This window comes from Girardinichthys multiradiatus, chromosome 6 (genome assembly GCF_021462225.1).
Source record: "Girardinichthys multiradiatus isolate DD_20200921_A chromosome 6, DD_fGirMul_XY1, whole genome shotgun sequence".
Classification (NCBI taxonomy): domain Eukaryota; kingdom Metazoa; phylum Chordata; class Actinopteri; order Cyprinodontiformes; family Goodeidae; genus Girardinichthys; species Girardinichthys multiradiatus.
Window position 1 is genome coordinate 46,211,036 of NC_061799.1, and position 26,076 is coordinate 46,237,111.

General features: G+C 51.6%; 1 protein-coding gene across 1 annotated transcript; it reads left to right on the forward strand.

Annotated features, from left to right (window-relative positions):
* Positions 1–148: 148 nt before the first annotated feature.
* Positions 149–24,945, forward strand: ttc19 (tetratricopeptide repeat domain 19). The gene is made up of 11 exons (XM_047367114.1): positions 149–269; positions 521–654; positions 15,624–15,715; positions 16,308–16,418; positions 22,205–22,243; positions 22,437–22,493; positions 22,630–22,691; positions 23,896–23,990; positions 24,059–24,222; positions 24,311–24,473; positions 24,547–24,945. The coding sequence occupies exons 1-11, from the start codon at positions 196–198 to the stop codon at positions 24,705–24,707; spliced, it is 1,152 nt and encodes a 383-aa protein (XP_047223070.1). The 5' UTR covers positions 149–195; the 3' UTR covers positions 24,708–24,945.
* Positions 24,946–26,076: the final 1,131 nt, after the last annotated feature.

The window sequence follows — 26,076 nt, forward strand, 5'->3', positions numbered from 1 at the left end:
TCTTGTTATTCTGTTAGGTTCTGGTTTCAGATCTTTTGCCACAATTAATTTTGATGAATTAATGCTGATTCGGTTGAAAGAAAAACATAATTTGTATTATATTTGCGGAAATCTGCAGAATACAGATTGAAGGCTTTTATTGTGAAAGCACGGAATGTTTCAGCCTAGCTTCCGCTCATTATGTAAACAGTAAAAATGGCGGCCTCCTGTGTGTTCCGAACCGTCCTCAGCCGAACTCTGAGCCAGTTCAGGTGTTCTGGAGGATTCAGGTCAGTTCCAAACCAACACCAGACTTCATCCAGAACCTTTCTGGGCTTTCTACAGCAGACACCACTCAGAAAACCGCTGTTTTACACTTTCTTCAGAACTGTTTCTCATCAGGATGATTTCTGATCAGCTCCGCTGTTAAAAGCATTTATCAATATTAATCCTCAGATTAATTAGTAACTGATCGAGGTCAGGAAATCTGAAAGACTCATCTTAGACAGCCTACATTAATAGAGTCTACTGCCCCCTACAGGTATCATTACACATCTGCTCTATTTGTTGCTGAGGCTGGACATCGCTCAGCATTCTGGGTAACTGTGAGCAGACAGCAAGACAACAACACAAACTTCCACAGAAGAAGAGGAGCAGCTCTGTGGGCGGCAGTTGGTACGTCTAGTCACACCGAACTCAGTCAGACATCTGTGAGACAGGTGAGAGACAGACAGGTGGGACTGAGACAGTGAGAGAGACAGGTGGGACTGAGGCAGGAACAGGTGAGAGACAGACAGGTGGGACTGAGGCAGGAACAGGTGAGAGAGACAGGTGGGACTGAGGCAGGAACAGGTGAGAGAGACAGACAGGTGGGACTGAGGCAGGAACAGGTGAGAGACAGACAGGTGGGACTGAGGCAGGAACAGGTGAGAGACAGACAGGTGGGACTGAGGCAGGAACAGGTGAGAGAGACAGGTGGGACTGAGGCAGGAACAGGTGAGAGAGACAGACAGGTGGGACTGAGGCAGGAACAGGTGAGAGACAGACAGGTGGGACTGAGGCAGGAACAGGTGAGAGACAGACAGGTGGGACTGAGGCAGGAACAGGTGAGAGAGACAGGTGGGACTGAGGCAGGAACAGGTGAGAGACAGACAGGTGGGACTGAGGCAGGAACAGGTGAGAGACAGACAGGTGGGACTGAGGCAGGAACAGGTGAGAGAGACAGGTGGGACTGAGGCAGGAACAGGTGAGAGACAGACAGGTGGGACTGAGACAGGAACAGGTGAGAGACAGACAGGTGGGACTGAGACAGGAACAGGTGAGAGACAGACAGGTGGCACTGAGGCAAGAACAGGTTAGAGACAGACAGGTGGGACTGAGACGGTGAGAGACAGACAGGTGGGACTGAGACAGGAATAGGTGAGAGACAGACAGGTGGGACTGAGACAGGAACAGGTGAGACAGACAGACAGGTTGGACTGAGACGGTGGGAGACAGACAGGTGGGACTGAGACAGGAACAGGTGAGAGACAGACAGGTGGGACTGAGGCAGGAACAGGTGAGAGACAGACAGGTGGGACTGAGGCAGGAACAGGTGAGAGAGACAGGTGGGACTGAGGCAGGAACAGGTGAGAGACAGACAGGTGGGACTGAGACAGGAACAGGTGAGAGACAGACAGGTGGGACTGAGACAGGAACAGGTGAGAGACAGACAGGTGGCACTGAGGCAAGAACAGGTTAGAGACAGACAGGTGGGACTGAGACGGTGAGAGACAGACAGGTGGGACTGAGACAGGAATAGGTGAGAGACAGACAGGTGGGACTGAGACAGGAACAGGTGAGAGAGACAGACAGGTTGGACTAAGACGGTGAGAGACAGACAGGTGGGACTGAGACAGGAACAGGTGAGAGACAGACAGGTGGGACTGAGGCAGGAACAGGTGAGAGACAGACAGGTGGGACTGAGACAGGAACAGGTGAGAGACAGACAGGTGGGACTGAGACAGGAACAGGTGAGAGACAGACAGGTGGCACTGAGGCAAGAACAGGTTAGAGACAGACAGGTGGGACTGAGACGGTGAGAGACAGACAGGTGGGACTGAGACAGGAATAGGTGAGAGACAGACAGGTGGGACTGAGACAGGAACAGGTGAGAGAGACAGGTTGGACTGAGACGGTGAGAGACAGACAGGTGGGACTGAGACAGGAACAGGTGAGAGACAGACAGGTGGGACTGAGGCAGGAACAGGTGAGAGACAGACAGGTGGGACTGAGGCAGGAACAGGTGAGAGAGACAGGTGGGACTGAGACGGTGAGAGACAGATAGGTGGGACTGAGGCAGGAACAGGTGAGAGACAGACAGGTGGGACTGAGGCAGGAACAGGTGGGACTGAGACGGTGAGAGACAGACAGGTGGGACTGAGTTAGGAACAGGTGAGAGAGACAGACAGGTGGGACTGAGATGGTGAGAGACAGACAGGTGGGACTGAGTTAGGAACAGGTGAGAGAGACAGACAGGTGGGACTGAGGCAGGAACAGGTGAGAGACAGACAGGTGGGACTGAGGCAGGAACACGTGAGAGACAGACAGGTGGGACTGAGACAGGAACAGGTGAGAGACAGACAGGTGGGACTGAGACAGGAACAGGTGAGAGACAGACAGGTGGGACTGAGACAGGAACAGGTGAGAGACAGACAGGTGGGACTGAGGCAGGAACAGGTGAGAGACAGACAGGTGGGACTGAGACGGTGAGAGACAGACAGGTGGGACTGAGGCAGGAACAGGTGAGAGAGACAGACAGGTGGGACTGAGGCAGGAACAGGTGAGAGACAGACAGGTGGGACTGAGGCAGGAACACGTGAGAGACAGACAGGTGGGACTGAGACAGGAACAGGTGAGAGACAGACAGGTGGGACTGAGACAGGAACAGGTGAGAGACAGACAGGTGGCACTGAGGCAAGAACAGGTTAGAGACAGACAGGTGGGACTGAGACGGTGAGAGACAGACAGGTGGGACTGAGACAGGAATAGGTGAGAGACAGACAGGTGGGACTGAGACAGGAACAGGTGAGAGAGACAGGTTGGACTGAGACGGTGAGAGACAGACAGGTGGGACTGAGACAGGAACAGGTGAGAGACAGACAGGTGGGACTGAGGCAGGAACAGGTGAGAGAGACAGGTGGGACTGAGACGGTGAGAGACAGACAGGTGGGACTGAGGCAGGAACAGGTGAGAGACAGACAGGTGGGACTGAGGCAGGAACAGGTGGGACTGAGACGGTGAGAGACAGACAGGTGGGACTGAGTTAGGAACAGGTGAGAGAGACAGACAGGTGGGACTGAGGCAGGAACAGGTGAGAGACAGACAGGTGGGACTGAGGCAGGAACACGTGAGAGACAGACAGGTGGGACTGAGACAGGAACAGGTGAGAGACAGACAGGTGGGACTGAGACAGGAACAGGTGAGAGACAGACAGGTGGGACTGAGACAGGAACAGGTGAGAGACAGACAGGTGGGACTGAGGCGGTGAGAGACAGACAGGTGGGACTGAGGCAGGAACAGGTGAGAGAGACAGACAGGTGGGACTGAGGCAAGAACAGGTGAGAGACAGACAGGTGGGACTGAAGCAGGAACACGTGAGAGACAGACAGGTGGGACTGAGACAGGAACAGGTGAGAGACAGACAGGTGGGACTGAGACAGGAACAGGTGAGAGACAGACAGGTGGGACTGAGACGGTGAGAGACAGACAGGTGGGACTGAGACATGAGAGACAGACAGGTGGGACTGAGTTAGGAACAGGTGAGAGAGACAGACAGGTGGGACTGAGACGGTGAGAGACAGACAGGTGGGACTGAGACGTGAGAGACAGACAGGTGGGACTGAGGCAGGAACAGGTGAGAGACAGACAGGTGGGACTGAGACAGGAACAGGTGAGAGACAGACAGGTGGGACTGAGGCAAGAACAGGTGAGAGAGACAGGTGGGACTGAGGCAGGAACAGGTGAGAGACAGACAGGTGGGACTGAGACAGGAACAGGTGAGAGACAGACAGGTGGGACTGAGACAGGAACAGGTGAGAGACAGACAGGTGGCACTGAGGCAAGAACAGGTTAGAGACAGACAGGTGGGACTGAGACGGTGAGAGACAGACAGGTGGGACTGAGACAGGAATAGGTGAGAGACAGACAGGTGGGACTGAGACAGGAACAGGTGAGAGAGACAGACAGGTTGGACTGAGACGGTGAGAGACAGACAGGTGGGACTGAGACAGGAACAGGTGAGAGACAGACAGGTGGGACTGAGGCAGGAACAGGTGAGAGACAGACAGGTGGGACTGAGGCAGGAACAGGTGAGAGAGACAGGTGGGACTGAGACGGTGAGAGACAGACAGGTGGGACTGAGACAGGAACAGGTGAGAGACAGACAGGTGGGACTGAGGCAGGAACAGGTGAGAGACAGACAGGTGGGACTGAGGCAGGAACAGGTGAGAGAGACAGGTGGGACTGAGGCAGGAACAGGTGAGAGACAGACAGGTGGGACTGAGACAGGAACAGGTGAGAGACAGACAGGTGGGACTGAGACAGGAACAGGTGAGAGACAGACAGGTGGCACTGAGGCAAGAACAGGTTAGAGACAGACAGGTGGGACTGAGACGGTGAGAGACAGACAGGTGGGACTGAGGCAGGAACAGGTGGGACTGAGACAGTGAGAGACAGACAGGTGGGACTGAGTTAGGAACAGGTGAGAGAGACAGACAGGTGGGACTGAGGCAGGAACAGGTGAGAGACAGACAGGTGGGACTGAGGCAGGAACAGGTGAGAGACAGACAGGTGGGACTGAGACAGGAACAGGTGAGAGACAGACAGGTGGGACTGAGACAGGAACAGGTGAGAGACAGACAGGTGGGACTGAGACAGGAACAGGTGAGAGACAGACAGGTGGGACTGAGGCAGGAACAGGTGAGAGACAGACAGGTGGGACTGAGACGGTGAGAGACAGACAGGTGGGACTGAGGCAGGAATAGGTGAGAGAGACAGACAGGTGGGACTGAGGCAGGAACAGGTGAGAGACAGACAGGTGGGACTGAGGCAGGAACACGTGAGAGACAGACAGGTGGGACTGAGACAGAAACAGGTGAGAGACAGACAGGTGGGACTGAGACAGGAACAGGTGAGAGACAGACAGGTGGGACTGAGACGGTGAGAGACAGACAGGTGGGACTGAGACATGAGAGACAGACAGGTGGGACTGAGTTAGGAACAGGTGAGAGAGACAGACAGGTGGGACTGAGACGGTGAGAGACAGACAGGTGGGACTGAGACGTGAGAGACAGACAGGTGGGACTGAGGCAGGAACAGGTGAGAGACAGACAGGTGGGACTGAGACAGGAACAGGTGAGAGACAGACAGGTGGGACTGAGGCAGGAACAGGTGAGAGAGACAGGTGGGACTGAGGCAGGAACAGGTGAGAGACAGACAGGTGGGACTGAGACAGGAACAGGTGAGAGACAGACAGGTGGGACTGAGACAGGAACAGGTGAGAGACAGACAGGTGGCACTGAGGCAAGAACAGGTTAGAGACAGACAGGTGGGACTGAGACGGTGAGAGACAGAGAGGTGGGACTGAGACAGGAATAGGTGAGAGAGACAGACAGGTTGGACTGAGACGGTGAGAGACAGACAGGTGGGACTGAGACAGGAACAGGTGAGAGACAGACAGGTGGGACTGAGACAGGAACAGGTGAGAGACAGACAGGTGGCACTGAGGCAAGAACAGGTTAGAGACAGACAGGTGGGACTGAGACGGTGAGAGACAGACAGGTGGGACTGAGACAGGAATAGGTGAGAGACAGACAGGTGGGACTGAGACAGGAACAGGTGAGAGAGACAGACAGGTTGGACTGAGACGGTGAGAGACAGACAGGTGGGACTGAGGCAGGAACAGGTGAGAGACAGACAGGTTGGACTGAGACGGTGAGAGACAGACAGGTGGGACTGAGACAGGAACAGGTGAGAGACAGACAGGTGGGACTGAGGCAGGAACAGGTGAGAGACAGACAGGTGGGACTGAGGCAGGAACAGGTGAGAGAGACAGGTGGGACTGAGGCAGGAACAGGTGAGAGACAGACAGGTGGGACTGAGACAGGAACAGGTGAGAGACAGACAGGTGGGACTGAGACAGGAACAGGTGAGAGACAGACAGGTGGCACTGAGGCAAGAACAGGTTAGAGACAGACAGGTGGGACTGAGACGGTGAGAGACAGACAGGTGGGACTGAGACAGGAATAGGTGAGAGACAGACAGGTGGGACTGAGACAGGAACAGGTGAGAGAGACAGGTTGGACTGAGACGGTGAGAGACAGACAGGTGGGACTGAGACAGGAACAGGTGAGAGACAGACAGGTGGGACTGAGGCAGGAACAGGTGAGAGACAGACAGGTGGGACTGAGGCAGGAACAGGTGAGAGAGACAGGTGGGACTGAGACGGTGAGAGACAGATAGGTGGGACTGAGGCAGGAACAGGTGAGAGACAGACAGGTGGGACTGAGGCAGGAACAGGTGGGACTGAGACGGTGAGAGACAGACAGGTGGGACTGAGTTAGGAACAGGTGAGAGAGACAGACAGGTGGGACTGAGATGGTGAGAGACAGACAGGTGGGACTGAGTTAGGAACAGGTGAGAGAGACAGACAGGTGGGACTGAGGCAGGAACAGGTGAGAGACAGACAGGTGGGACTGAGGCAGGAACACGTGAGAGACAGACAGGTGGGACTGAGACAGGAACAGGTGAGAGACAGACAGGTGGGACTGAGACAGGAACAGGTGAGAGACAGACAGGTGGGACTGAGACAGGAACAGGTGAGAGACAGACAGGTGGGACTGAGGCAGGAACAGGTGAGAGACAGACAGGTGGGACTGAGACGGTGAGAGACAGACAGGTGGGACTGAGGCAGGAACAGGTGAGAGAGACAGACAGGTGGGACTGAGGCAGGAACAGGTGAGAGACAGACAGGTGGGACTGAGGCAGGAACACGTGAGAGACAGACAGGTGGGACTGAGACAGGAACAGGTGAGAGACAGACAGGTGGGACTGAGACAGGAACAGGTGAGAGACAGACAGGTGGCACTGAGGCAAGAACAGGTTAGAGACAGACAGGTGGGACTGAGACGGTGAGAGACAGACAGGTGGGACTGAGACAGGAATAGGTGAGAGACAGACAGGTGGGACTGAGACAGGAACAGGTGAGAGAGACAGGTTGGACTGAGACGGTGAGAGACAGACAGGTGGGACTGAGACAGGAACAGGTGAGAGACAGACAGGTGGGACTGAGGCAGGAACAGGTGAGAGAGACAGGTGGGACTGAGACGGTGAGAGACAGACAGGTGGGACTGAGGCAGGAACAGGTGAGAGACAGACAGGTGGGACTGAGGCAGGAACAGGTGGGACTGAGACGGTGAGAGACAGACAGGTGGGACTGAGTTAGGAACAGGTGAGAGAGACAGACAGGTGGGACTGAGGCAGGAACAGGTGAGAGACAGACAGGTGGGACTGAGGCAGGAACACGTGAGAGACAGACAGGTGGGACTGAGACAGGAACAGGTGAGAGACAGACAGGTGGGACTGAGACAGGAACAGGTGAGAGACAGACAGGTGGGACTGAGACAGGAACAGGTGAGAGACAGACAGGTGGGACTGAGGCGGTGAGAGACAGACAGGTGGGACTGAGGCAGGAACAGGTGAGAGAGACAGACAGGTGGGACTGAGGCAAGAACAGGTGAGAGACAGACAGGTGGGACTGAAGCAGGAACACGTGAGAGACAGACAGGTGGGACTGAGACAGGAACAGGTGAGAGACAGACAGGTGGGACTGAGACAGGAACAGGTGAGAGACAGACAGGTGGGACTGAGACGGTGAGAGACAGACAGGTGGGACTGAGACATGAGAGACAGACAGGTGGGACTGAGTTAGGAACAGGTGAGAGAGACAGACAGGTGGGACTGAGACGGTGAGAGACAGACAGGTGGGACTGAGACGTGAGAGACAGACAGGTGGGACTGAGGCAGGAACAGGTGAGAGACAGACAGGTGGGACTGAGACAGGAACAGGTGAGAGACAGACAGGTGGGACTGAGGCAAGAACAGGTGAGAGAGACAGGTGGGACTGAGGCAGGAACAGGTGAGAGACAGACAGGTGGGACTGAGACAGGAACAGGTGAGAGACAGACAGGTGGGACTGAGACAGGAACAGGTGAGAGACAGACAGGTGGCACTGAGGCAAGAACAGGTTAGAGACAGACAGGTGGGACTGAGACGGTGAGAGACAGACAGGTGGGACTGAGACAGGAATAGGTGAGAGACAGACAGGTGGGACTGAGACAGGAACAGGTGAGAGAGACAGACAGGTTGGACTGAGACGGTGAGAGACAGACAGGTGGGACTGAGACAGGAACAGGTGAGAGACAGACAGGTGGGACTGAGGCAGGAACAGGTGAGAGACAGACAGGTGGGACTGAGGCAGGAACAGGTGAGAGAGACAGGTGGGACTGAGACGGTGAGAGACAGACAGGTGGGACTGAGACAGGAACAGGTGAGAGACAGACAGGTGGGACTGAGGCAGGAACAGGTGAGAGACAGACAGGTGGGACTGAGGCAGGAACAGGTGAGAGAGACAGGTGGGACTGAGGCAGGAACAGGTGAGAGACAGACAGGTGGGACTGAGACAGGAACAGGTGAGAGACAGACAGGTGGGACTGAGACAGGAACAGGTGAGAGACAGACAGGTGGCACTGAGGCAAGAACAGGTTAGAGACAGACAGGTGGGACTGAGACGGTGAGAGACAGACAGGTGGGACTGAGGCAGGAACAGGTGGGACTGAGACAGTGAGAGACAGACAGGTGGGACTGAGTTAGGAACAGGTGAGAGAGACAGACAGGTGGGACTGAGGCAGGAACAGGTGAGAGACAGACAGGTGGGACTGAGGCAGGAACAGGTGAGAGACAGACAGGTGGGACTGAGACAGGAACAGGTGAGAGACAGACAGGTGGGACTGAGACAGGAACAGGTGAGAGACAGACAGGTGGGACTGAGACAGGAACAGGTGAGAGACAGACAGGTGGGACTGAGGCAGGAACAGGTGAGAGACAGACAGGTGGGACTGAGACGGTGAGAGACAGACAGGTGGGACTGAGGCAGGAATAGGTGAGAGAGACAGACAGGTGGGACTGAGGCAGGAACAGGTGAGAGACAGACAGGTGGGACTGAGGCAGGAACACGTGAGAGACAGACAGGTGGGACTGAGACAGAAACAGGTGAGAGACAGACAGGTGGGACTGAGACAGGAACAGGTGAGAGACAGACAGGTGGGACTGAGACGGTGAGAGACAGACAGGTGGGACTGAGACATGAGAGACAGACAGGTGGGACTGAGTTAGGAACAGGTGAGAGAGACAGACAGGTGGGACTGAGACGGTGAGAGACAGACAGGTGGGACTGAGACGTGAGAGACAGACAGGTGGGACTGAGGCAGGAACAGGTGAGAGACAGACAGGTGGGACTGAGACAGGAACAGGTGAGAGACAGACAGGTGGGACTGAGGCAGGAACAGGTGAGAGAGACAGGTGGGACTGAGGCAGGAACAGGTGAGAGACAGACAGGTGGGACTGAGACAGGAACAGGTGAGAGACAGACAGGTGGGACTGAGACAGGAACAGGTGAGAGACAGACAGGTGGCACTGAGGCAAGAACAGGTTAGAGACAGACAGGTGGGACTGAGACGGTGAGAGACAGAGAGGTGGGACTGAGACAGGAATAGGTGAGAGAGACAGACAGGTTGGACTGAGACGGTGAGAGACAGACAGGTGGGACTGAGACAGGAACAGGTGAGAGACAGACAGGTGGGACTGAGACAGGAACAGGTGAGAGACAGACAGGTGGCACTGAGGCAAGAACAGGTTAGAGACAGACAGGTGGGACTGAGACGGTGAGAGACAGACAGGTGGGACTGAGACAGGAATAGGTGAGAGACAGACAGGTGGGACTGAGACAGGAACAGGTGAGAGAGACAGACAGGTTGGACTGAGACGGTGAGAGACAGACAGGTGGGACTGAGACAGGAACAGGTGAGAGACAGACAGGTGGGACTGAGGCAGGAACAGGTGAGAGACAGACAGGTGGGACTGAGGCAGGAACAGGTGAGAGAGACAGGTGGGACTGAGACGGTGAGAGACAGACAGGTGGGACTGAGACAGGAATAGGTGAGAGACAGACAGGTGGGACTGAGACAGGAACAGGTGAGAGAGACAGACAGGTTGGACTGAGACGGTGAGAGACAGACAGGTGGGACTGAGACAGGAACAGGTGAGAGACAGACAGGTGGGACTGAGGCAGGAACAGGTGAGAGACAGACAGGTGGGACTGAGGCAGGAACAGGTGAGAGAGACAGGTGGGACTGAGGCAGGAACAGGTGAGAGACAGACAGGTGGGACTGAGACAGGAACAGGTGAGAGACAGACAGGTGGGACTGAGACAGGAACAGGTGAGAGACAGACAGGTGGCACTGAGGCAAGAACAGGTTAGAGACAGACAGGTGGGACTGAGACGGTGAGAGACAGACAGGTGGGACTGAGACAGGAACAGGTGAGAGACAGACAGGTGGGACTGAGGCAGGAACAGGTGAGAGACAGACAGGTGGGACTGAGGCAGGAACAGGTGAGAGAGACAGGTGGGACTGAGACGGTGAGAGACAGACAGGTGGGACTGAGGCAGGAACAGGTGGGACTGAGACGGTGAGAGACAGACAGGTGGGACTGAGTTAGGAACAGGTGAGAGAGACAGACAGGTGGGACTGAGGCAGGAACAGGTGAGAGACAGACAGGTGGGACTGAGGCAGGAACATGTGAGAGACAGACAGGTGGGACTGAGACAGGAACAGGTGAGAGACAGACAGGTGGGACTGAGACAGGAACAGGTGAGAGACAGACAGGTGGGACTGAGACAGGAACAGGTGAGAGACAGACAGGTGGGACTGAGGCAGGAACAGGTGAGAGACAGACAGGTGGGACTGAGACGGTGAGAGACAGACAGGTGGGACTGAGGCAGGAATAGGTGAGAGAGACAGACAGGTGGGACTGAGGCAGGAACAGGTGAGAGACAGACAGGTGGGACTGAGGCAGGAACACGTGAGAGACAGACAGGTGGGACTGAGACAGGAACAGGTGAGAGACAGACAGGTGGGACTGAGACAGGAACAGGTGAGAGACAGACAGGTGGGACTGAGACGGTGAGAGACAGACAGGTGGGACTGAGACATGAGAGACAGACAGGTGGGACTGAGTTAGGAACAGGTGAGAGAGACAGACAGGTGGGACTGAGACGGTGAGAGACAGACAGGTGGGACTGAGACGTGAGAGACAGACAGGTGGGACTGAGGCAGGAACAGGTGAGAGACAGACAGGTGGGACTGAGACAGGAACAGGTGAGAGACAGACAGGTGGGACTGAGGCAGGAACAGGTGAGAGAGACAGGTGGGACTGAGGCAGGAACAGGTGAGAGACAGACAGGTGGGACTGAGACAGGAACAGGTGAGAGACAGACAGGTGGGACTGAGACAGGAACAGGTGAGAGACAGACAGGTGGCACTGAGGCAAGAACAGGTTAGAGACAGACAGGTGGGACTGAGACGGTGAGAGACAGACAGGTGGGACTGAGACAGGAATAGGTGAGAGACAGACAGGTGGGACTGAGACAGGAACAGGTGAGAGAGACAGACAGGTTGGACTGAGACGGTGAGAGACAGACAGGTGGGACTGAGACAGGAACAGGTGAGAGACAGACAGGTGGGACTGAGGCAGGAACAGGTGAGAGACAGACAGGTGGGACTGAGGCAGGAACAGGTGAGAGAGACAGGTGGGACTGAGACGGTGAGAGACAGACAGGTGGGACTGAGACAGGAATAGGTGAGAGACAGACAGGTGGGACTGAGACAGGAACAGGTGAGAGAGACAGACAGGTTGGACTGAGACAGGAACAGGTGAGAGACAGACAGGTGGGACTGAGGCAGGAACAGGTGAGAGACAGACAGGTGGGACTGAGGCAGGAACAGGTGAGAGAGACAGGTGGGACTGAGGCAGGAACAGGTGAGAGACAGACAGGTGGGACTGAGACAGGAACAGGTGAGAGACAGACAGGTGGGACTGAGACAGGAACAGGTGAGAGACAGACAGGTGGCACTGAGGCAAGAACAGGTTAGAGACAGACAGGTGGGACTGAGACGGTGAGAGACAGACAGGTGGGACTGAGACAGGAATAGGTGAGAGAGACAGGTTGGACTGAGACGGTGAGAGACAGACAGGTGGGACTGAGACAGGAACAGGTGAGAGACAGACAGGTGGGACTGAGGCAGGAACAGGTGAGAGACAGACAGGTGGGACTGAGGCAGGAACAGGTGAGAGAGACAGGTGGGACTGAGACAGTGAGAGACAGACAGGTGGGACTGAGGCAGGAACAGGTGAGAGACAGACAGGTGGGACTGAGGCAGGAACAGGTGAGAGACAGACAGGTGGGACTGAGACGTTTAGAGACAGACAGGTGGGACTGAGACATGAGAGACAGACAGGTGGGACTGAGTTAGGAACAGGTGAGAGAGACAGACAGGTGGGACTGAGATGGTGAGAGACAGACAGGTGGGACTGAGACGTGAGAGACAGACAGGTGGGACTGAGACAGGAACAGGTGAGAGACAGACAGGTGGGACTGAGACAGGAACAGGTGAGAGACAGACAGGTGGGACTGAGGCAGGAACAGGTGAGAGAGACAGGTGGGACTGAGGCAGGAACAGGTGAGAGACAGACAGGTGGGACTGAGACAGGAACAGGTGAGAGACAGACAGGTGGGACTGAGACAGGAACAGGTGAGAGACAGACAGGTGGCACTGAGGCAAGAACAGGTTAGAGACAGACAGGTGGGACTGAGACGGTGAGAGACAGACAGGTGGGACTGAGACAGGAATAGGTGAGAGACAGACAGGTGGGACTGAGACAGGAACAGGTGAGAGAGACAGACAGGTTGGACTGAGACGGTGAGAGACAGACAGGTGGGACTGAGACAGGAACAGGTGAGAGACAGACAGGTGGGACTGAGGCAGGAACAGGTGAGAGACAGACAGGTGGGACTGAGGCAGGAACAGGTGAGAGAGACAGGTGGGACTGAGACGGTGAGAGACAGACAGGTGGGACTGAGACAGGAATAGGTGAGAGACAGACAGGTGGGACTGAGACAGGAACAGGTGAGAGAGACAGACAGGTTGGACTGAGACGGTGAGAGACAGACAGGTGGGACTGAGACAGGAACAGGTGAGAGACAGACAGGTGGGACTGAGGCAGGAACAGGTGAGAGACAGACAGGTGGGACTGAGGCAGGAACAGGTGAGAGAGACAGGTGGGACTGAGGCAGGAACAGGTGAGAGACAGACAGGTGGGACTGAGACAGGAACAGGTGAGAGACAGACAGGTGGGACTGAGACAGGAACAGGTGAGAGACAGACAGGTGGCACTGAGGCAAGAACAGGTTAGAGACAGACAGGTGGGACTGAGACGGTGAGAGACAGACAGGTGGGACTGAGACAGGAATAGGTGAGAGAGACAGGTTGGACTGAGACGGTGAGAGACAGACAGGTGGGACTGAGACAGGAACAGGTGAGAGACAGACAGGTGGGACTGAGGCAGGAACAGGTGAGAGACAGACAGGTGGGACTGAGGCAGGAACAGGTGAGAGAGACAGGTGGGACTGAGACGGTGAGAGACAGACAGGTGGGACTGAGGCAGGAACAGGTGAGAGACAGACAGGTGGGACTGAGGCAGGAACAGGTGGGACTGAGACGGTGAGAGACAGACAGGTGGGACTGAGTTAGGAACAGGTGAGAGAGACAGACAGGTGGGACTGAGGCAGGAACAGGTGAGAGACAGACAGGTGGGACTGAGGCAGGAACACGTGAGAGACAGACAGGTGGGACTGAGACAGGAACAGGTGAGAGACAGACAGGTGGGACTGAGACAGGAACAGGTGAGAGACAGACAGGTGGGACTGAGACAGGAACAGGTGAGAGACAGACAGGTGGCACTGAGGCAAGAACAGGTTAGAGACAGACAGGTGGGACTGAGGCGGTGAGAGACAGACAGGTGGGACTGAGACAGGAATAGGTGAGAGAGACAGGTTGGACTGAGACGGTGAGAGACAGACAGGTGGGACTGAGACAGGAACAGGTGAGAGACAGACAGGTGGGACTGAGGCAGGAACAGGTGAGAGACAGACAGGTGGGACTGAGGCAGGAACAGGTGAGAGAGACAGGTGGGACTGAGACGGTGAGAGACAGACAGGTGGGACTGAGGCAGGAACAGGTGAGAGACAGACAGGTGGGACTGAGGCAGGAACAGGTGGGACTGAGACGGTGAGAGACAGACAGGTGGGACTGAGTTAGGAACAGGTGAGAGAGACAGACAGGTGGGACTGAGATGGTGAGAGACAGACAGGTGGGACTGAGTTAGGAACAGGTGAGAGAGACAGACAGGTGGGACTGAGGCAGGAACAGGTGAGAGACAGACAGGTGGGACTGAGGCAGGAACACGTGAGAGACAGACAGGTGGGACTGAGACAGGAACAGGTGAGAGACAGACAGGTGGGACTGAGACAGGAACAGGTGAGAGACAGACAGGTGGGACTGAGACAGGAACAGGTGAGAGACAGACAGGTGGGACTGAGGCAGGAACAGGTGAGAGACAGACAGGTGGGACTGAGACGGTGAGAGACAGACAGGTGGGACTGAGGCAGGAACAGGTGAGAGAGACAGACAGGTGGGACTGAGGCAGGAACAGGTGAGAGACAGACAGGTGGGACTGAGGCAGGAACACGTGAGAGACAGACAGGTGGGACTGAGACAGGAACAGGTGAGAGACAGACAGGTGGGACTGAGACAGGAACAGGTGAGAGACAGACAGGTGGGACTGAGACGGTGAGAGACAGACAGGTGGGACTGAGGCAGGAACAGGTGAGAGACAGACAGGTGGGACTGAGACGGTGAGAGACAGACAGGTGGGACTGAGACGTGAGAGACAGACAGGTGGGACTGAGTTAGGAACAGGTGAGAGAGACAGACAGGTGGGACTGAGATGGTGAGAGACAGACAGGTGGGACTGAGACGTGAGAGACAGACAGGTGGGACTGAGGCAGGAACAGGTGAGAGACAGACAGGTGGGACTGAGACAGGAACAGGTGAGAGACAGACAGGTGGGACTGAGGCAGGAACAGGTGAGAGACAGACAGGTGGGACTGAGGCAGGAACAGGTGAGAGACAGACAGGTGGGACTGAGACAGGAACAGGTGAGAGACAGACAGGTGGGACTGAGACATGAGAGACAGACAGGTGGGACGGAGGCAGGAACAGGTGAGAGACAGACAGGTGGGACTGAGACAGGAACAGGTGAGAGACAGACAGGTGGGACTGAGACAGGAACAGGTGAGAGACAGACAGGTAGGAACCAGAGGTGAGAGACAGACAGGTAGGAACCAGAGGTGAGAGACAGGTGAGACCTTCAAGAATCAGTGGGTTTAACTCTAACCTGTCTCTCTGTGGTTGTCTGTGTGCTGGCAGCTTTCTCCCTGTTTAGCAGCACTGATGAACCCGAGAGGGATGAAGCTCAGAAGAAGAAGGATGAAATTATTTTGCTGCTGAAGAAAGCCAAGGTACCAGAACCTATTCTGACCCAGAGATTCTGGTTTATCATGTGTGAAGATATTAGAGATGCTGTGATGGAGCAGTGGTTTAAACAGGAAGTCCTGGATAACATTATCAGCAGAACTCTGAACAAACATAGCAGGTTCTGCTGAAGAACAACAAGGTTTTAATAAGATGTAGTCTGTATGTTCGTTGTGAAACATGAGGAACGGTTCAGGAAGTAACACGCATACAAATAATGTCGGGAATGGATATTAAGAACCCAGCCAAACCTTGAGCTCCGACGTCCAGCCTAGTGACCGGTTAGCCGTAGGATGAAGATCCCAGCGAGGTCTCCAGCTGGGTCGAAATATCAGCTCCTTCTGAGATGTGTCAGCGATTCATTCAGCATTCATTTAGGTTTAGTCTCAATAAGCAGCAAGGCGCACATTGCTTCAGACATGGCTTTAGTAGAAAGTTTGGATATGGGGTGATAAATATTTGTATCTGTGGGAGCCTCCGGGCGGGACAACACAGGAACAAAGACCTTCTCTGCACTATAGGAAAGAGTCCTGCAGTGGTAGAGGCTGTGTTAGAGTAACTGTTCTGTTTGGGTTGCAGCTCAGTATGCATCGTGGAAATCTGCAGGCGGCCTCCTCATTCCTCCATCAGGCTGTTGCTCTCGCTCATCAGACCCACAACAACCAGGCCATCATCTACACCTACAGCCAGGTAACCCACAGGTCCTACAGCTACATATACCTGCAGCTTCCTTGGGTCTGCCGACCAGCAGCTTCTTAAAGTGCCAAAAACTTGTCGTAAACCTGTAGGTGACACTTTGGTAGAGTTAGAAAGATAATCACAGATTCGGCTTTTCCAAATCAATAACTAGTCGGCAGAACATTGCTTCTACCAAACCGACACCTCTCTGCACCCGAAGGCAGGCAGACAGCGAGCTACAATCTGATGTTCCTCCAAACGAGCCCACCACCGCGCTGGGAGACCCGCATTGACCTCTATGCAGAGCTGCTCCTCACATGCGCAGAAACCGTCTGCAAATTGCAACACCAGGAGAGGAGTATTGTCATCATTTAATGTGTGTGTGATCTCGTGTTTTCATACTACATTTCTTGGGTTGGAAAATAACGCTTTTAGAAAATGTTTCCCAAAAATTTCCCAAAGCCTAAATAGCCAAATATCTTCTAGGTCTAGGATAGAAACGCATCATGAATAACAGCTTCTATATCAACCAAATAGCTTTGGATAAAGAGCTTTCATTTAATGATGTTTTATCATTAAAGTCATAACTTCACCATAGCATGATGTAGTGCCATCAACACACAGCAACTCATCTTGATCATACTACAACTATTACTTTGGGAAAATGTGCCTCAGATATTACAAATATTCTCTATGTAACATTATGGGTTTTTATAGGTATTATTATCCACAAAGTCACTGTTAGAAGTTGTAGGGTGACATAAAAATCAACACATCTGCTCCATATCACGCTGCAACACTTGGCTTGTGAATTTTGACTCTCTCAATTCTGAGGAAGTATTTTACCTCACAAAGCATCATAATTTCTTTCTAATTAGTGTTTAGTAGCAGTACTCTGTTTGAACTGTAAGGATCTCTTTTAGCCAAAACTATTTCAAATCAATTTATTTAAAGGTCAGTCAGTCATTTTCTACCGCTTATTCCATAGTGGGTCACGGAGGAGCTGGTGCCTATCTCCAGCAGTCTATGGACGAGAGGCGGGGTCACCCTGGACAGGTTGCCAGTCCATTGCAGGGCAACACACAAACAACCACACACACACTCATTCATATACCTAAGGGCAATTTAGAGTTACCAATTAACCTAACAGGCATGTCTTTGGACTGTGGGAAGAAGCCGGAGTACCCGGTGAGAACCCACGCATTCACGGGGAGAACATGCAAACTCCATGCAGAAAGACCCCGGCTGGGAATTGAACCTAGGACCTTCTTGCTGTAAGGCAACAGTGCTACCAACTGCGCCACCGTGCAGCCCCTAAAGCCACTGAGCAACAGTCCAGTGCTGCTTCTCTGTAGCCCAGGTCAGGCGTTCTGCCGCTGTTTCTGGTTCAAAAGTGGCTTGACCCGGGGAATGCGGCACCTGTAGTCCATTTCCTGCACACGCCTGTGCACGGTGGCTCTGGATGTTTCTACTCCAGCAGGTCCCCCAAGGTCTGGAATCGGCCCTTCTCCACAATCTTCCTCAGGGTCCGGTCACCTCTTCTCGTTGTGCAGCGTTTTCTGCCACACTTTTTCCTTCCCACAGACTTCCCACTGAGGTGCCTTGATACAGCACTCTGGGAACAGCCTATTCGTTCAGAAATGTCTTTCTGTGTCTTACCCTCTTGCTTGAGGGTGTCAATAGTGGCCTTCTGGACAGCAGTCAGGTCGGCAGTCTTACCCATGATTGGGGTTTTGAGTGATGAACCAGGCTGGGAGTTTTAAAGACCTCAGGAATCTTTTGCAGGTGTTTAGAGTTAACTCGTTGATTCAGATGATTAGGTTCATAGCTCGTTTAGAGACCCTTTTAATGATATGTTAATTTTGTGAGATAGAAATTTTGGGTTTTCATGAGCTGTATGCCAAAATCATCCGTATTAAGACAATAAAAGACCTGAAATATTTCAGTTAGTGTGCAATGAATCTAAAATATATGAATGTTAAATTTTCATCATGACATTATGGAAAATAATGAACTTTATCACAATATGCTAATATTTTGAGAAGGACCGGTATATAGCGCCAATTCACAACACACATCGTCTCAATGTTCTTCACAACAGTCAGGTTCATACATTCCTATTAATCGTAACCATTGAACAGTTCAGTCAGATTCAGTTATTTATTCAAATTGGATAAAAAGTTTTTCTATCTAAGGAAACCCAGCAGATTGCATCCAGTCAGTGACTTGCAGCATTCACTCCTCCTGGATGAGCATGTAGAGACAGTGGACAGTCACTGGTGTTGACTTTGCAGCAATCCCTCATACTGAGCATGCATGTAGCGACAGTGGAGAGGAAAAACTCCCTTTTAACAGGAAGAAACCTCCAGCAGAACCAGAACCAGGCTCAGTGTGAGCGGCCATCTGTCACGACCGACTGGGGGTTTGAGAGAACAGAGCAGAGACACAAAGAAAACAAAGAAGCACTGATCCAGGAGTACTTTCTATGGGAAGGAAAAGTAAATGTTAATGGATGTAGCTCCTTTAGTCGTTTCATCTAGAAAGAAAGAACAGATAAACTCTGAGCCAGTTTTCAAGGTTAGAGTCTGAAAGAGAGAACATAGAGTTAGTTACAGTAGAAGCTCAGTCAGTAGCCATGTCTAGGAGAGAGAAAGGGTTAAACACTAAAAGACAGGGCCATGTGGTTCATCTGTAGAAGGTGAGCATTAAGTTGTTGCCAGCAGAAGCTTGGACGATGCTCCTCTCCAGAAAGGTGTCACAGGTAGACACAGAGTCAGGCCAGGTGTAGCTTCTAGGAAGAGAAAAGAGACTATCACACTTGTTCTGGAAACCATTTTTACTAATTAAAGGGATTATTTGTTCAGGGATATCATTAAATAAATGTCACCATTGAGTCTAAAAACATTCCCTTTTGAGTAGTTCATTTATTGTCAGACAGAGTGCTGTTAGGAAAGATTTATGGGCAAATGCTGGTGAAATACCAGCCCTGGTCAAAATAATGAAGAGTAAACACATTACAGGCTGGAAGACAGACTATTCCTTGTAATCGGGTCAGAAATTTCATTTGTCCTATTTGGTGAAGATGATGCCAAAGTCCATCATTGCAGAGGAGTCTGGGATTAGCTCACAAAAAATCAAAAGAACAAAGATAAATTAAAAAGCAGAATTTGTTTGGAGGTTTTCAAGACACAAAAAAGAGGATGACCGTTTTTTGCGAGTTTAGAAACCTTCTTAAAACAATTATTCGCAAAAACGTTTTGTACTTCCTGAGAGGTTGGCTTTTATTTTATTTTCATTTTGAATCTATCTTAAGTTCTAGGATGTATAATCTAACTTGTCTGTTTCCGTAAAGTGCTTTACAAATAAAGATGGTATGGTATTTAATTCACAGCCATTTTACCTACAGCCACGTTTCCTAGGTACAGTATCTTATAAAAGTGAGTACACCCCTCACATTTTTGTAAATACTTTGACCTGTTCATGGGACAACACTGAGGATGGGACACTGAATCAATGTAAAGTGGTCAGTGTAAATTTGTCTTCCCCTAAAAAATCACTCAACACACAACCATTAATCGCTAAACCGCTGGCAACAAAAGTGAGTACACCCCTAAGTGAAACTGTCTAAATTGTACCCTCCCCGGTGTCATGTGACTCGTTAGTGTTACAAGGTCTGAGGTGGGAATGGGAACCAGGTGTGTTAAATCTGCTGTTATCGCTCTCATGCTGGTCCCTGGAAGTTCAACATGGCTCCTCATGACAAGAACTGTCTGAGGATCTGGAAAAAAGAATTGCTACTCCACATAAAAATGGGCGACGCCATGAGAAGATTCAAACACCCTGAAGCTGAGCTGCAGCATGGTGGCCAGGACAGTTAAACAGGACAGCTTCCTGTCAGAGCGGTCCTCGGCATTGGTGCCCGAAAAGTTGAGTGAACGTGCTCAGCGTGTCATGGGAGGGTCATGGTTAGGGGCTGCATGAGAACCTCCTGCCTGCTGTGGGGAGCTACAGTTCATTGAGGGAACCACGAATGCCAACATGTGCTGTGAGATGCTGATAACGAACACAAACACAGTGGTAGTTAAAGGGACACGCATGACTTAAAGGAGTGCTGAATAGGCTAGAAGCTGTGATGAAGATCAGCTCCTCCAAGTCCGAGGCCATGGTACTTGACCAGAAAAGGGTGGCTTGTCCTCTTCAGGTTGGAGGGGAGTTCCTGCCTCAAGTGGAGGAGTTTAAGTATCTCGGGGTCTTGTTCACGAGTGAGGGAAGAATGGAGCGGGAGATCGACAGACGGATCGGTGCGGCTGCCGCAGTAATGGGGGCGCTGTGCCGGTCCGATGTGATGAAGAGAGAGCTGAGCCGAAAAGCAAAGCTCTGAATTTACTGGTCGGTCTACGTTCCTACCTTCACCTATGGCCATGAACTTTGGGTCATGACCGAAAGAACGAGATCCCGGATACAAGCGGCTGAAATGAGCTTCCTCCGTAGGGTGGCCGGGCTCTCCCTTAGAGATAGGGTGAGGAGCTCGGAGTAGAGCTGCTGCTCCTCCACATCGAGAGGAGGTGTGGCTCGGGCATCTATACCGGATGCCTCCTGGACGCCTTCCTCCGGAGGTGTGTCCAACCAGGAGCAGGTCCAGGGGAAGCTGGAGGGACTATGTCTCTCGGCTGGCCTGGGAACGCCTTGGGCTCCACCCGGAGGAGCTGGAGGAGGTGTCTGGGGAGAGGGACGTCTGGGCGTCTCTGCTGAGTCTGCTGCCCCCGCGACCCGGTCCCGGATGAAGTGGAAGACGACGAGTACGAGCTTTTCTTTGTTAGCTAAAACCGCTAACTGCTAATGCTACCGCCATCTTCTGAGAGTCCCTAGACGTTCCTCTCCGCCATTTTAGCAGTCTGTTACTCCATGTGATGACTAGTTAACATTAAGATCAGTTTCTAATAAAATAACAATTTTATATTATTTTATTAGACGTATTGTTTTATGTAGCCTTGTCATTTACATCGTATTTGAACACATGTTAATTGTTCTTAATAAGTCTAAAATTAATTTGAGCCCATTTCCAAATCCCTTGAGATAAACCCTGGTTCCTAAACTTAAATATCCTCACTGAACTGTCATATCATTGCATCATTTTATTAGTTCCCTTTATTTCAGTATAGTTCTGGATTCCTTCATTGTGCTTGTTGGTTTTAGTTAAAATTTTCTAGCCTAGTTAACCAGTTAACAGAAATATTTTGCAGTTGAATTTTGTTAGTAAATTCTTATATTTTGGAAAGAAGTTGTGAATTTATTCCATATGTGTGCAGAGTTTGCTGTTCAGTAACGCCAGTGCTCGATTCACTCTTTCATCTGTTGTTCTGATACCACCGCCATATTGGACCGGTGTTCCCCAGGCAACACTTGACAGACCCAATGATGTTTGGTTAAAAACAAAAAAACCAAACCTATTGATGCACAACACTCTTCTTAAGAAGAGGCTGGACCACAGCATGCTTACAGGCAGCTGGGACACAACCTGGGGACAGGGAGGTGTTCATTAAATTAACAAAAAGTGGACCCACAGCAGTCAGAACCTCATTCAGTTGTCTAGCAGGAATGCTATCACCAGGATCATGTGACTTGCTTTGTTTCCATGTTCATGTCTCAGTAACTGAGCTCCAGGAGAAGGTGTGTGAGGAAAACTGTCCCGTAATATCAGCAGATTCCTGGTCTCTGGCTGTCCTACTTGCTGTCTCATTGCTGACTGAGTGTTTCATGATCTAATTCTTCCTAACTGATGATGTGCTCCTCCTCAGATGGCGAACCTGGCCTACATTCAGGGTCATCTGGACAGTGTGAGTGTGGTCCAATCACAGCTCAGAAACATGATGATGTGACCTGTTGAGGAAACAGAGCAGCGGTTTCAGCTTGTTGCTGATCACATCCATCCTGATCATTTGTATTGATCTTCTGCTGCATTAACAGCTGCTTCTGTTGAACTGATGTGTAAGTTCATGTGATCTTCCTCTCTGCTCCTCTTCCTCTCAGGCAGAGAAACTCTTCAAAGCAGCCATGAGCTTCATGCTGGCAGGAGGAACTCCAGAGGTGAGCCACACATTTCCCTCCATTCACCTGTCCAGGTGTTCAGGTTCAATTCTGACTTCAGGTTTAACTGATCTAGAAGGGTCATTAATCCGGGCCTCTGGATGCAAAGCCCGCCTCACTTCCTGTCTGTTTCCAGGACGACAACACTGTCATCGAGATGTCTTTGAAGCTGGCCACCATTTATGCTGAGCAGAACAAGTAAGGGGCGGGGCCAGTGTTGACCTGGTTCATCCTGAAGAACTCCTTCTAGTTCAGTTCACACAATTAAATTCATATTGTTCATAGTTTATTTCTTCCATCAACTAGTTATCATAGATTTGTCAGATTTTAAAAATGAAATTACCTTTTAAAACATCTGGCTCACGATGTGGTTCTCCAGCATATTAGTCATCAGGGCTTAGCATTTGGACCTTAGTTCCTCCTCTCCTGTCCTAACCCTAACCCATATTTTCTGATGTGGTTCCTTCCCCTGTAACCAAGTAGAGCAGACCTTCATATTTTGCTGCCAGTTTATTCCACCAGATAAATATGTTGTTCATGTTCTGGGAAGCTGCAGTTTTTCATGTATGACCTGAAAAACAACTGCACACTATTTGCTAAAACTAGCATTTACATTCATGCTGTATATGTTGATCACTGAAGTTAATAACAGCATTATTAAGAATAACTTGTTTATGTGGGATACTTTCATGGTGAACTTTGCTGGAACAATAAACGGACCCCAGGAGTTAACCAAGAACTGCAGGTTCTGACCTGACGAGGTTTTCCTCTAAACTTGAAGAGCAGGTGTAGACGGGAGCAATCAGATGTTTCCAAATCAACACAGATTCATTTATTTAAATTAGAAACCTCTCTTTTTAATTTCTTTTCTTTAGTTTTATTGCCAAATTTTCAATGCATGTGTCCTCTGACTGGTCCCTTAGGGAGCAGCATTCTGAGGTTAGGGGCCTTGCTCAGGGGCCCACAGAGGCTGTGTGATTATCAGATTCGTTTAGTTATTCCTGAACAGAACTTGGTTCTTCAGAAGTTGTCGTCTTTGGACCGGAGTCTTTAAAAAAGAAACTGCTTAGTCAATCACCTAACCTGGATGGCATTAAATTGACCTCCAGTAATAAAGTAAAAAACCTTGGTGTTATCTTTGACTAGGACATTAAAATTAAAAAGAGAGATCATATTTCTCCTATTTTAGCTTCCCTTCATTGGCTCCCTGTTAAATCCAGAATAGAATTTAAAATTCTCCTCCTCACATATAAAGCCCTTAATGATCTAGCTCCATCATACATCAGAGATCTGATTGGTCCGTCATTGATCCTGGGTCAGCTGCTGGTTAAAAAAGTTCAACCAAACCTTAACTATACTTCAGATCGAGAGCCTCGGTCAGCTCTCTTTGTCTGTTGTTTAGGGCAGAGTTGGCAGAACATGGTTTCAGATTCTGTATGGAGTCACTGGAGGCCAAACTGGAGAAACACAAGGAGCTGCCAGAGGACGAGAAGACAGGTGAGGCAGGTGAGACATGGACGGGCGGGACAGAGACAGCTCAGTGACCTGTTGGTTTTTGTTGTCAGAGGAGCAGGAAGTTCTGAGGAAAGATACCCGCCTCCTGCTTGGTTTGTGTTTGGACTCACATGCACGGTACCGAGCCTCAATGTTGCACCTGAACCAGGCTGGAGAGGACTACAGGAAGGCCCTGGACATCTGCCGCCAGGAGCAGGGAGAGACACATCCACAGGTAGACATGTCCACATGTGCACACACCTGGAGACAGTCACCCACAGTTAGACACACCTGGACAAAACCGCTTTCATGTCTCCCATCAGACTCTAGTCCTGATGAGCGACCTGGCCACTATCTTAGACCTGCAGGGTCGTCATGACGATGCCTTGGTGCTGATCCAGCAGGCGGTGGATCTGAGCCACTCCATGGAACATCCAGACCATCATGTTCTGCTGGGAAACTTGGCGGGAGTTCTGCTGCACACGGGTGAGTTCATTCAAGGACAGAGAGTTCCACCTGTTCTCTGTTGGTTCCAATCCCTTTGGTTCTGTTCCCCCAGGCCGGCTGGAGGATTCTGTTCGGTTTTACCAGGAGGCTCTGGGTCTGGCCAGACAGGCAGGAGACCAGGCTGCCGTGAAGCAGATTCAGGAGGGATTGAAGGAGGTGAAGAAGAAGAGGAGCCAGGAGAGAAATGATCCGACAGAGGAGGTGGCACAGTGACTGTGATGGTTCTATGGTGCCAGTTCTCAGTGGTCCTGGTGACCCAGTCTGGATCTAATGTGTGTCCCAGCTGTGCCAAACTGTTTTCAATCACCTCAAACTGAAATACTAGAACCCCGGACTCATGTTATGGTGCAGATCTAGCTGTGTGTGAGTGTGTGTGACTGAGGGTGTGTGTGTGGTGTGTGTGAGTGTGAGTGTGTGTGACTGAGGGTGTGTGTGTGAGTGTGTGTGTGTGTGAGTGTGAGTGTGTGTGACTGAGGGTGTGTGTGTGAGTGTGTGTGTGTGTGTGAGTGTGAGTGTGTGTGACTGAGGGTGTGTGTGTGAGTGTGTATGACAGAGGGTGTGTGTGTGGTGTGTGTGAGTGTGAGTGTGTGTGACTGAGGGTGTGTGTGTGAGTGTGTGTGTGTGTGAGTGTGAGTGTGTGTGTGTGAGTGTGAGTGTGTGTGACTGAGGGTGTGTGTGTGAGTGTGTATGACTGAGGGTGTGTGTGTGGTGTGTGTGAGTGTGAGTGTGTGTGACTGAGGGTGTGTGTGTGAGTGTGTGTGTGTGTGTGAGTGTGAGTGTGTGTGTGTGTGTGTGAGTGTGAGTGTGTGTGACTGAGGGTGTGTGTGTGAGTGTGTATGACTGAGGGTGTGTGTGTGGTGTGTGTGAGTGTGAATGTGTGTGACTGAGGGTGTGTGTGTGAGTGTGTGTGTGTGTGAGTGTGAGTGTGAGTGTGTGTGAGTGAGGGTGTGTGTGTGTGACTGAGGGTGTGTGTGTGAGTGTGTGTGTGTGTGAGTGTGTGTGTGTGACTGAGGGTGTGTGTGTGGTGTGTGTCTGTGTGTGTGAGGGTATGTGTGTGACTGAGGGTGTGTGTGTGGTGTGTGTGTGTGTGAGTGTGTGTGAGACCTCCTGCTGTGTTTACTGAGCTCGTCTCGGTGACGACAGTAAACAGTCTGCTGTGCGTGCAGGAAGGGGCGGGGCTAAGGACAGCATGATCAGGTGATTGGTTGTTGTGAAAACATGAGTGTGAAGAAATCCTGATGTTTGATGTTTCTGTTGTTTCAACCATTAAAGACTGATTTACTGTCTGTGATGAAGATGACTCCTCACCTCATACTGATAATCAGCCAGTTCAACCTGAACCACTAGATCAGGTTCATCTCAGTGAAATCATCTGGCTCTATGAAGGTCTCATGAAGAAGTAGGTCCCAGAACAAAACATAAAGCTCCTCAAAGAAACATCAGAAGGAATTTCATATTTCTCGCTCTGCAGAGCATCATGAAACATTCAGGGAAACTGGAGTTTCAGGGAACCAATGATCCTGGGCCTGAGTTCACAGATGAGAAGCAGAAGCCCTGCTGATACAACTAAACATTAGTTCAG

Bases quoted from the DNA above. Each gene is read 5' to 3' on its own strand.
- ttc19 (XM_047367114.1), top strand. From the start codon at position 196: ATGGCGGCCTCCTGTGTGTTCCGAACCGTCCTCAGCCGAACTCTGAGC. The intron at 15,716-16,307 runs GTACCAGAACCT...TTTGGGTTGCAG, and splicing joins TGCTGCTGAAGAAAGCCAAG to CTCAGTATGCATCGTGGAAA. The intron at 23,991-24,058 runs GTGAGGCAGGTG...TTTTGTTGTCAG, and splicing joins GCCAGAGGACGAGAAGACAG to AGGAGCAGGAAGTTCTGAGG.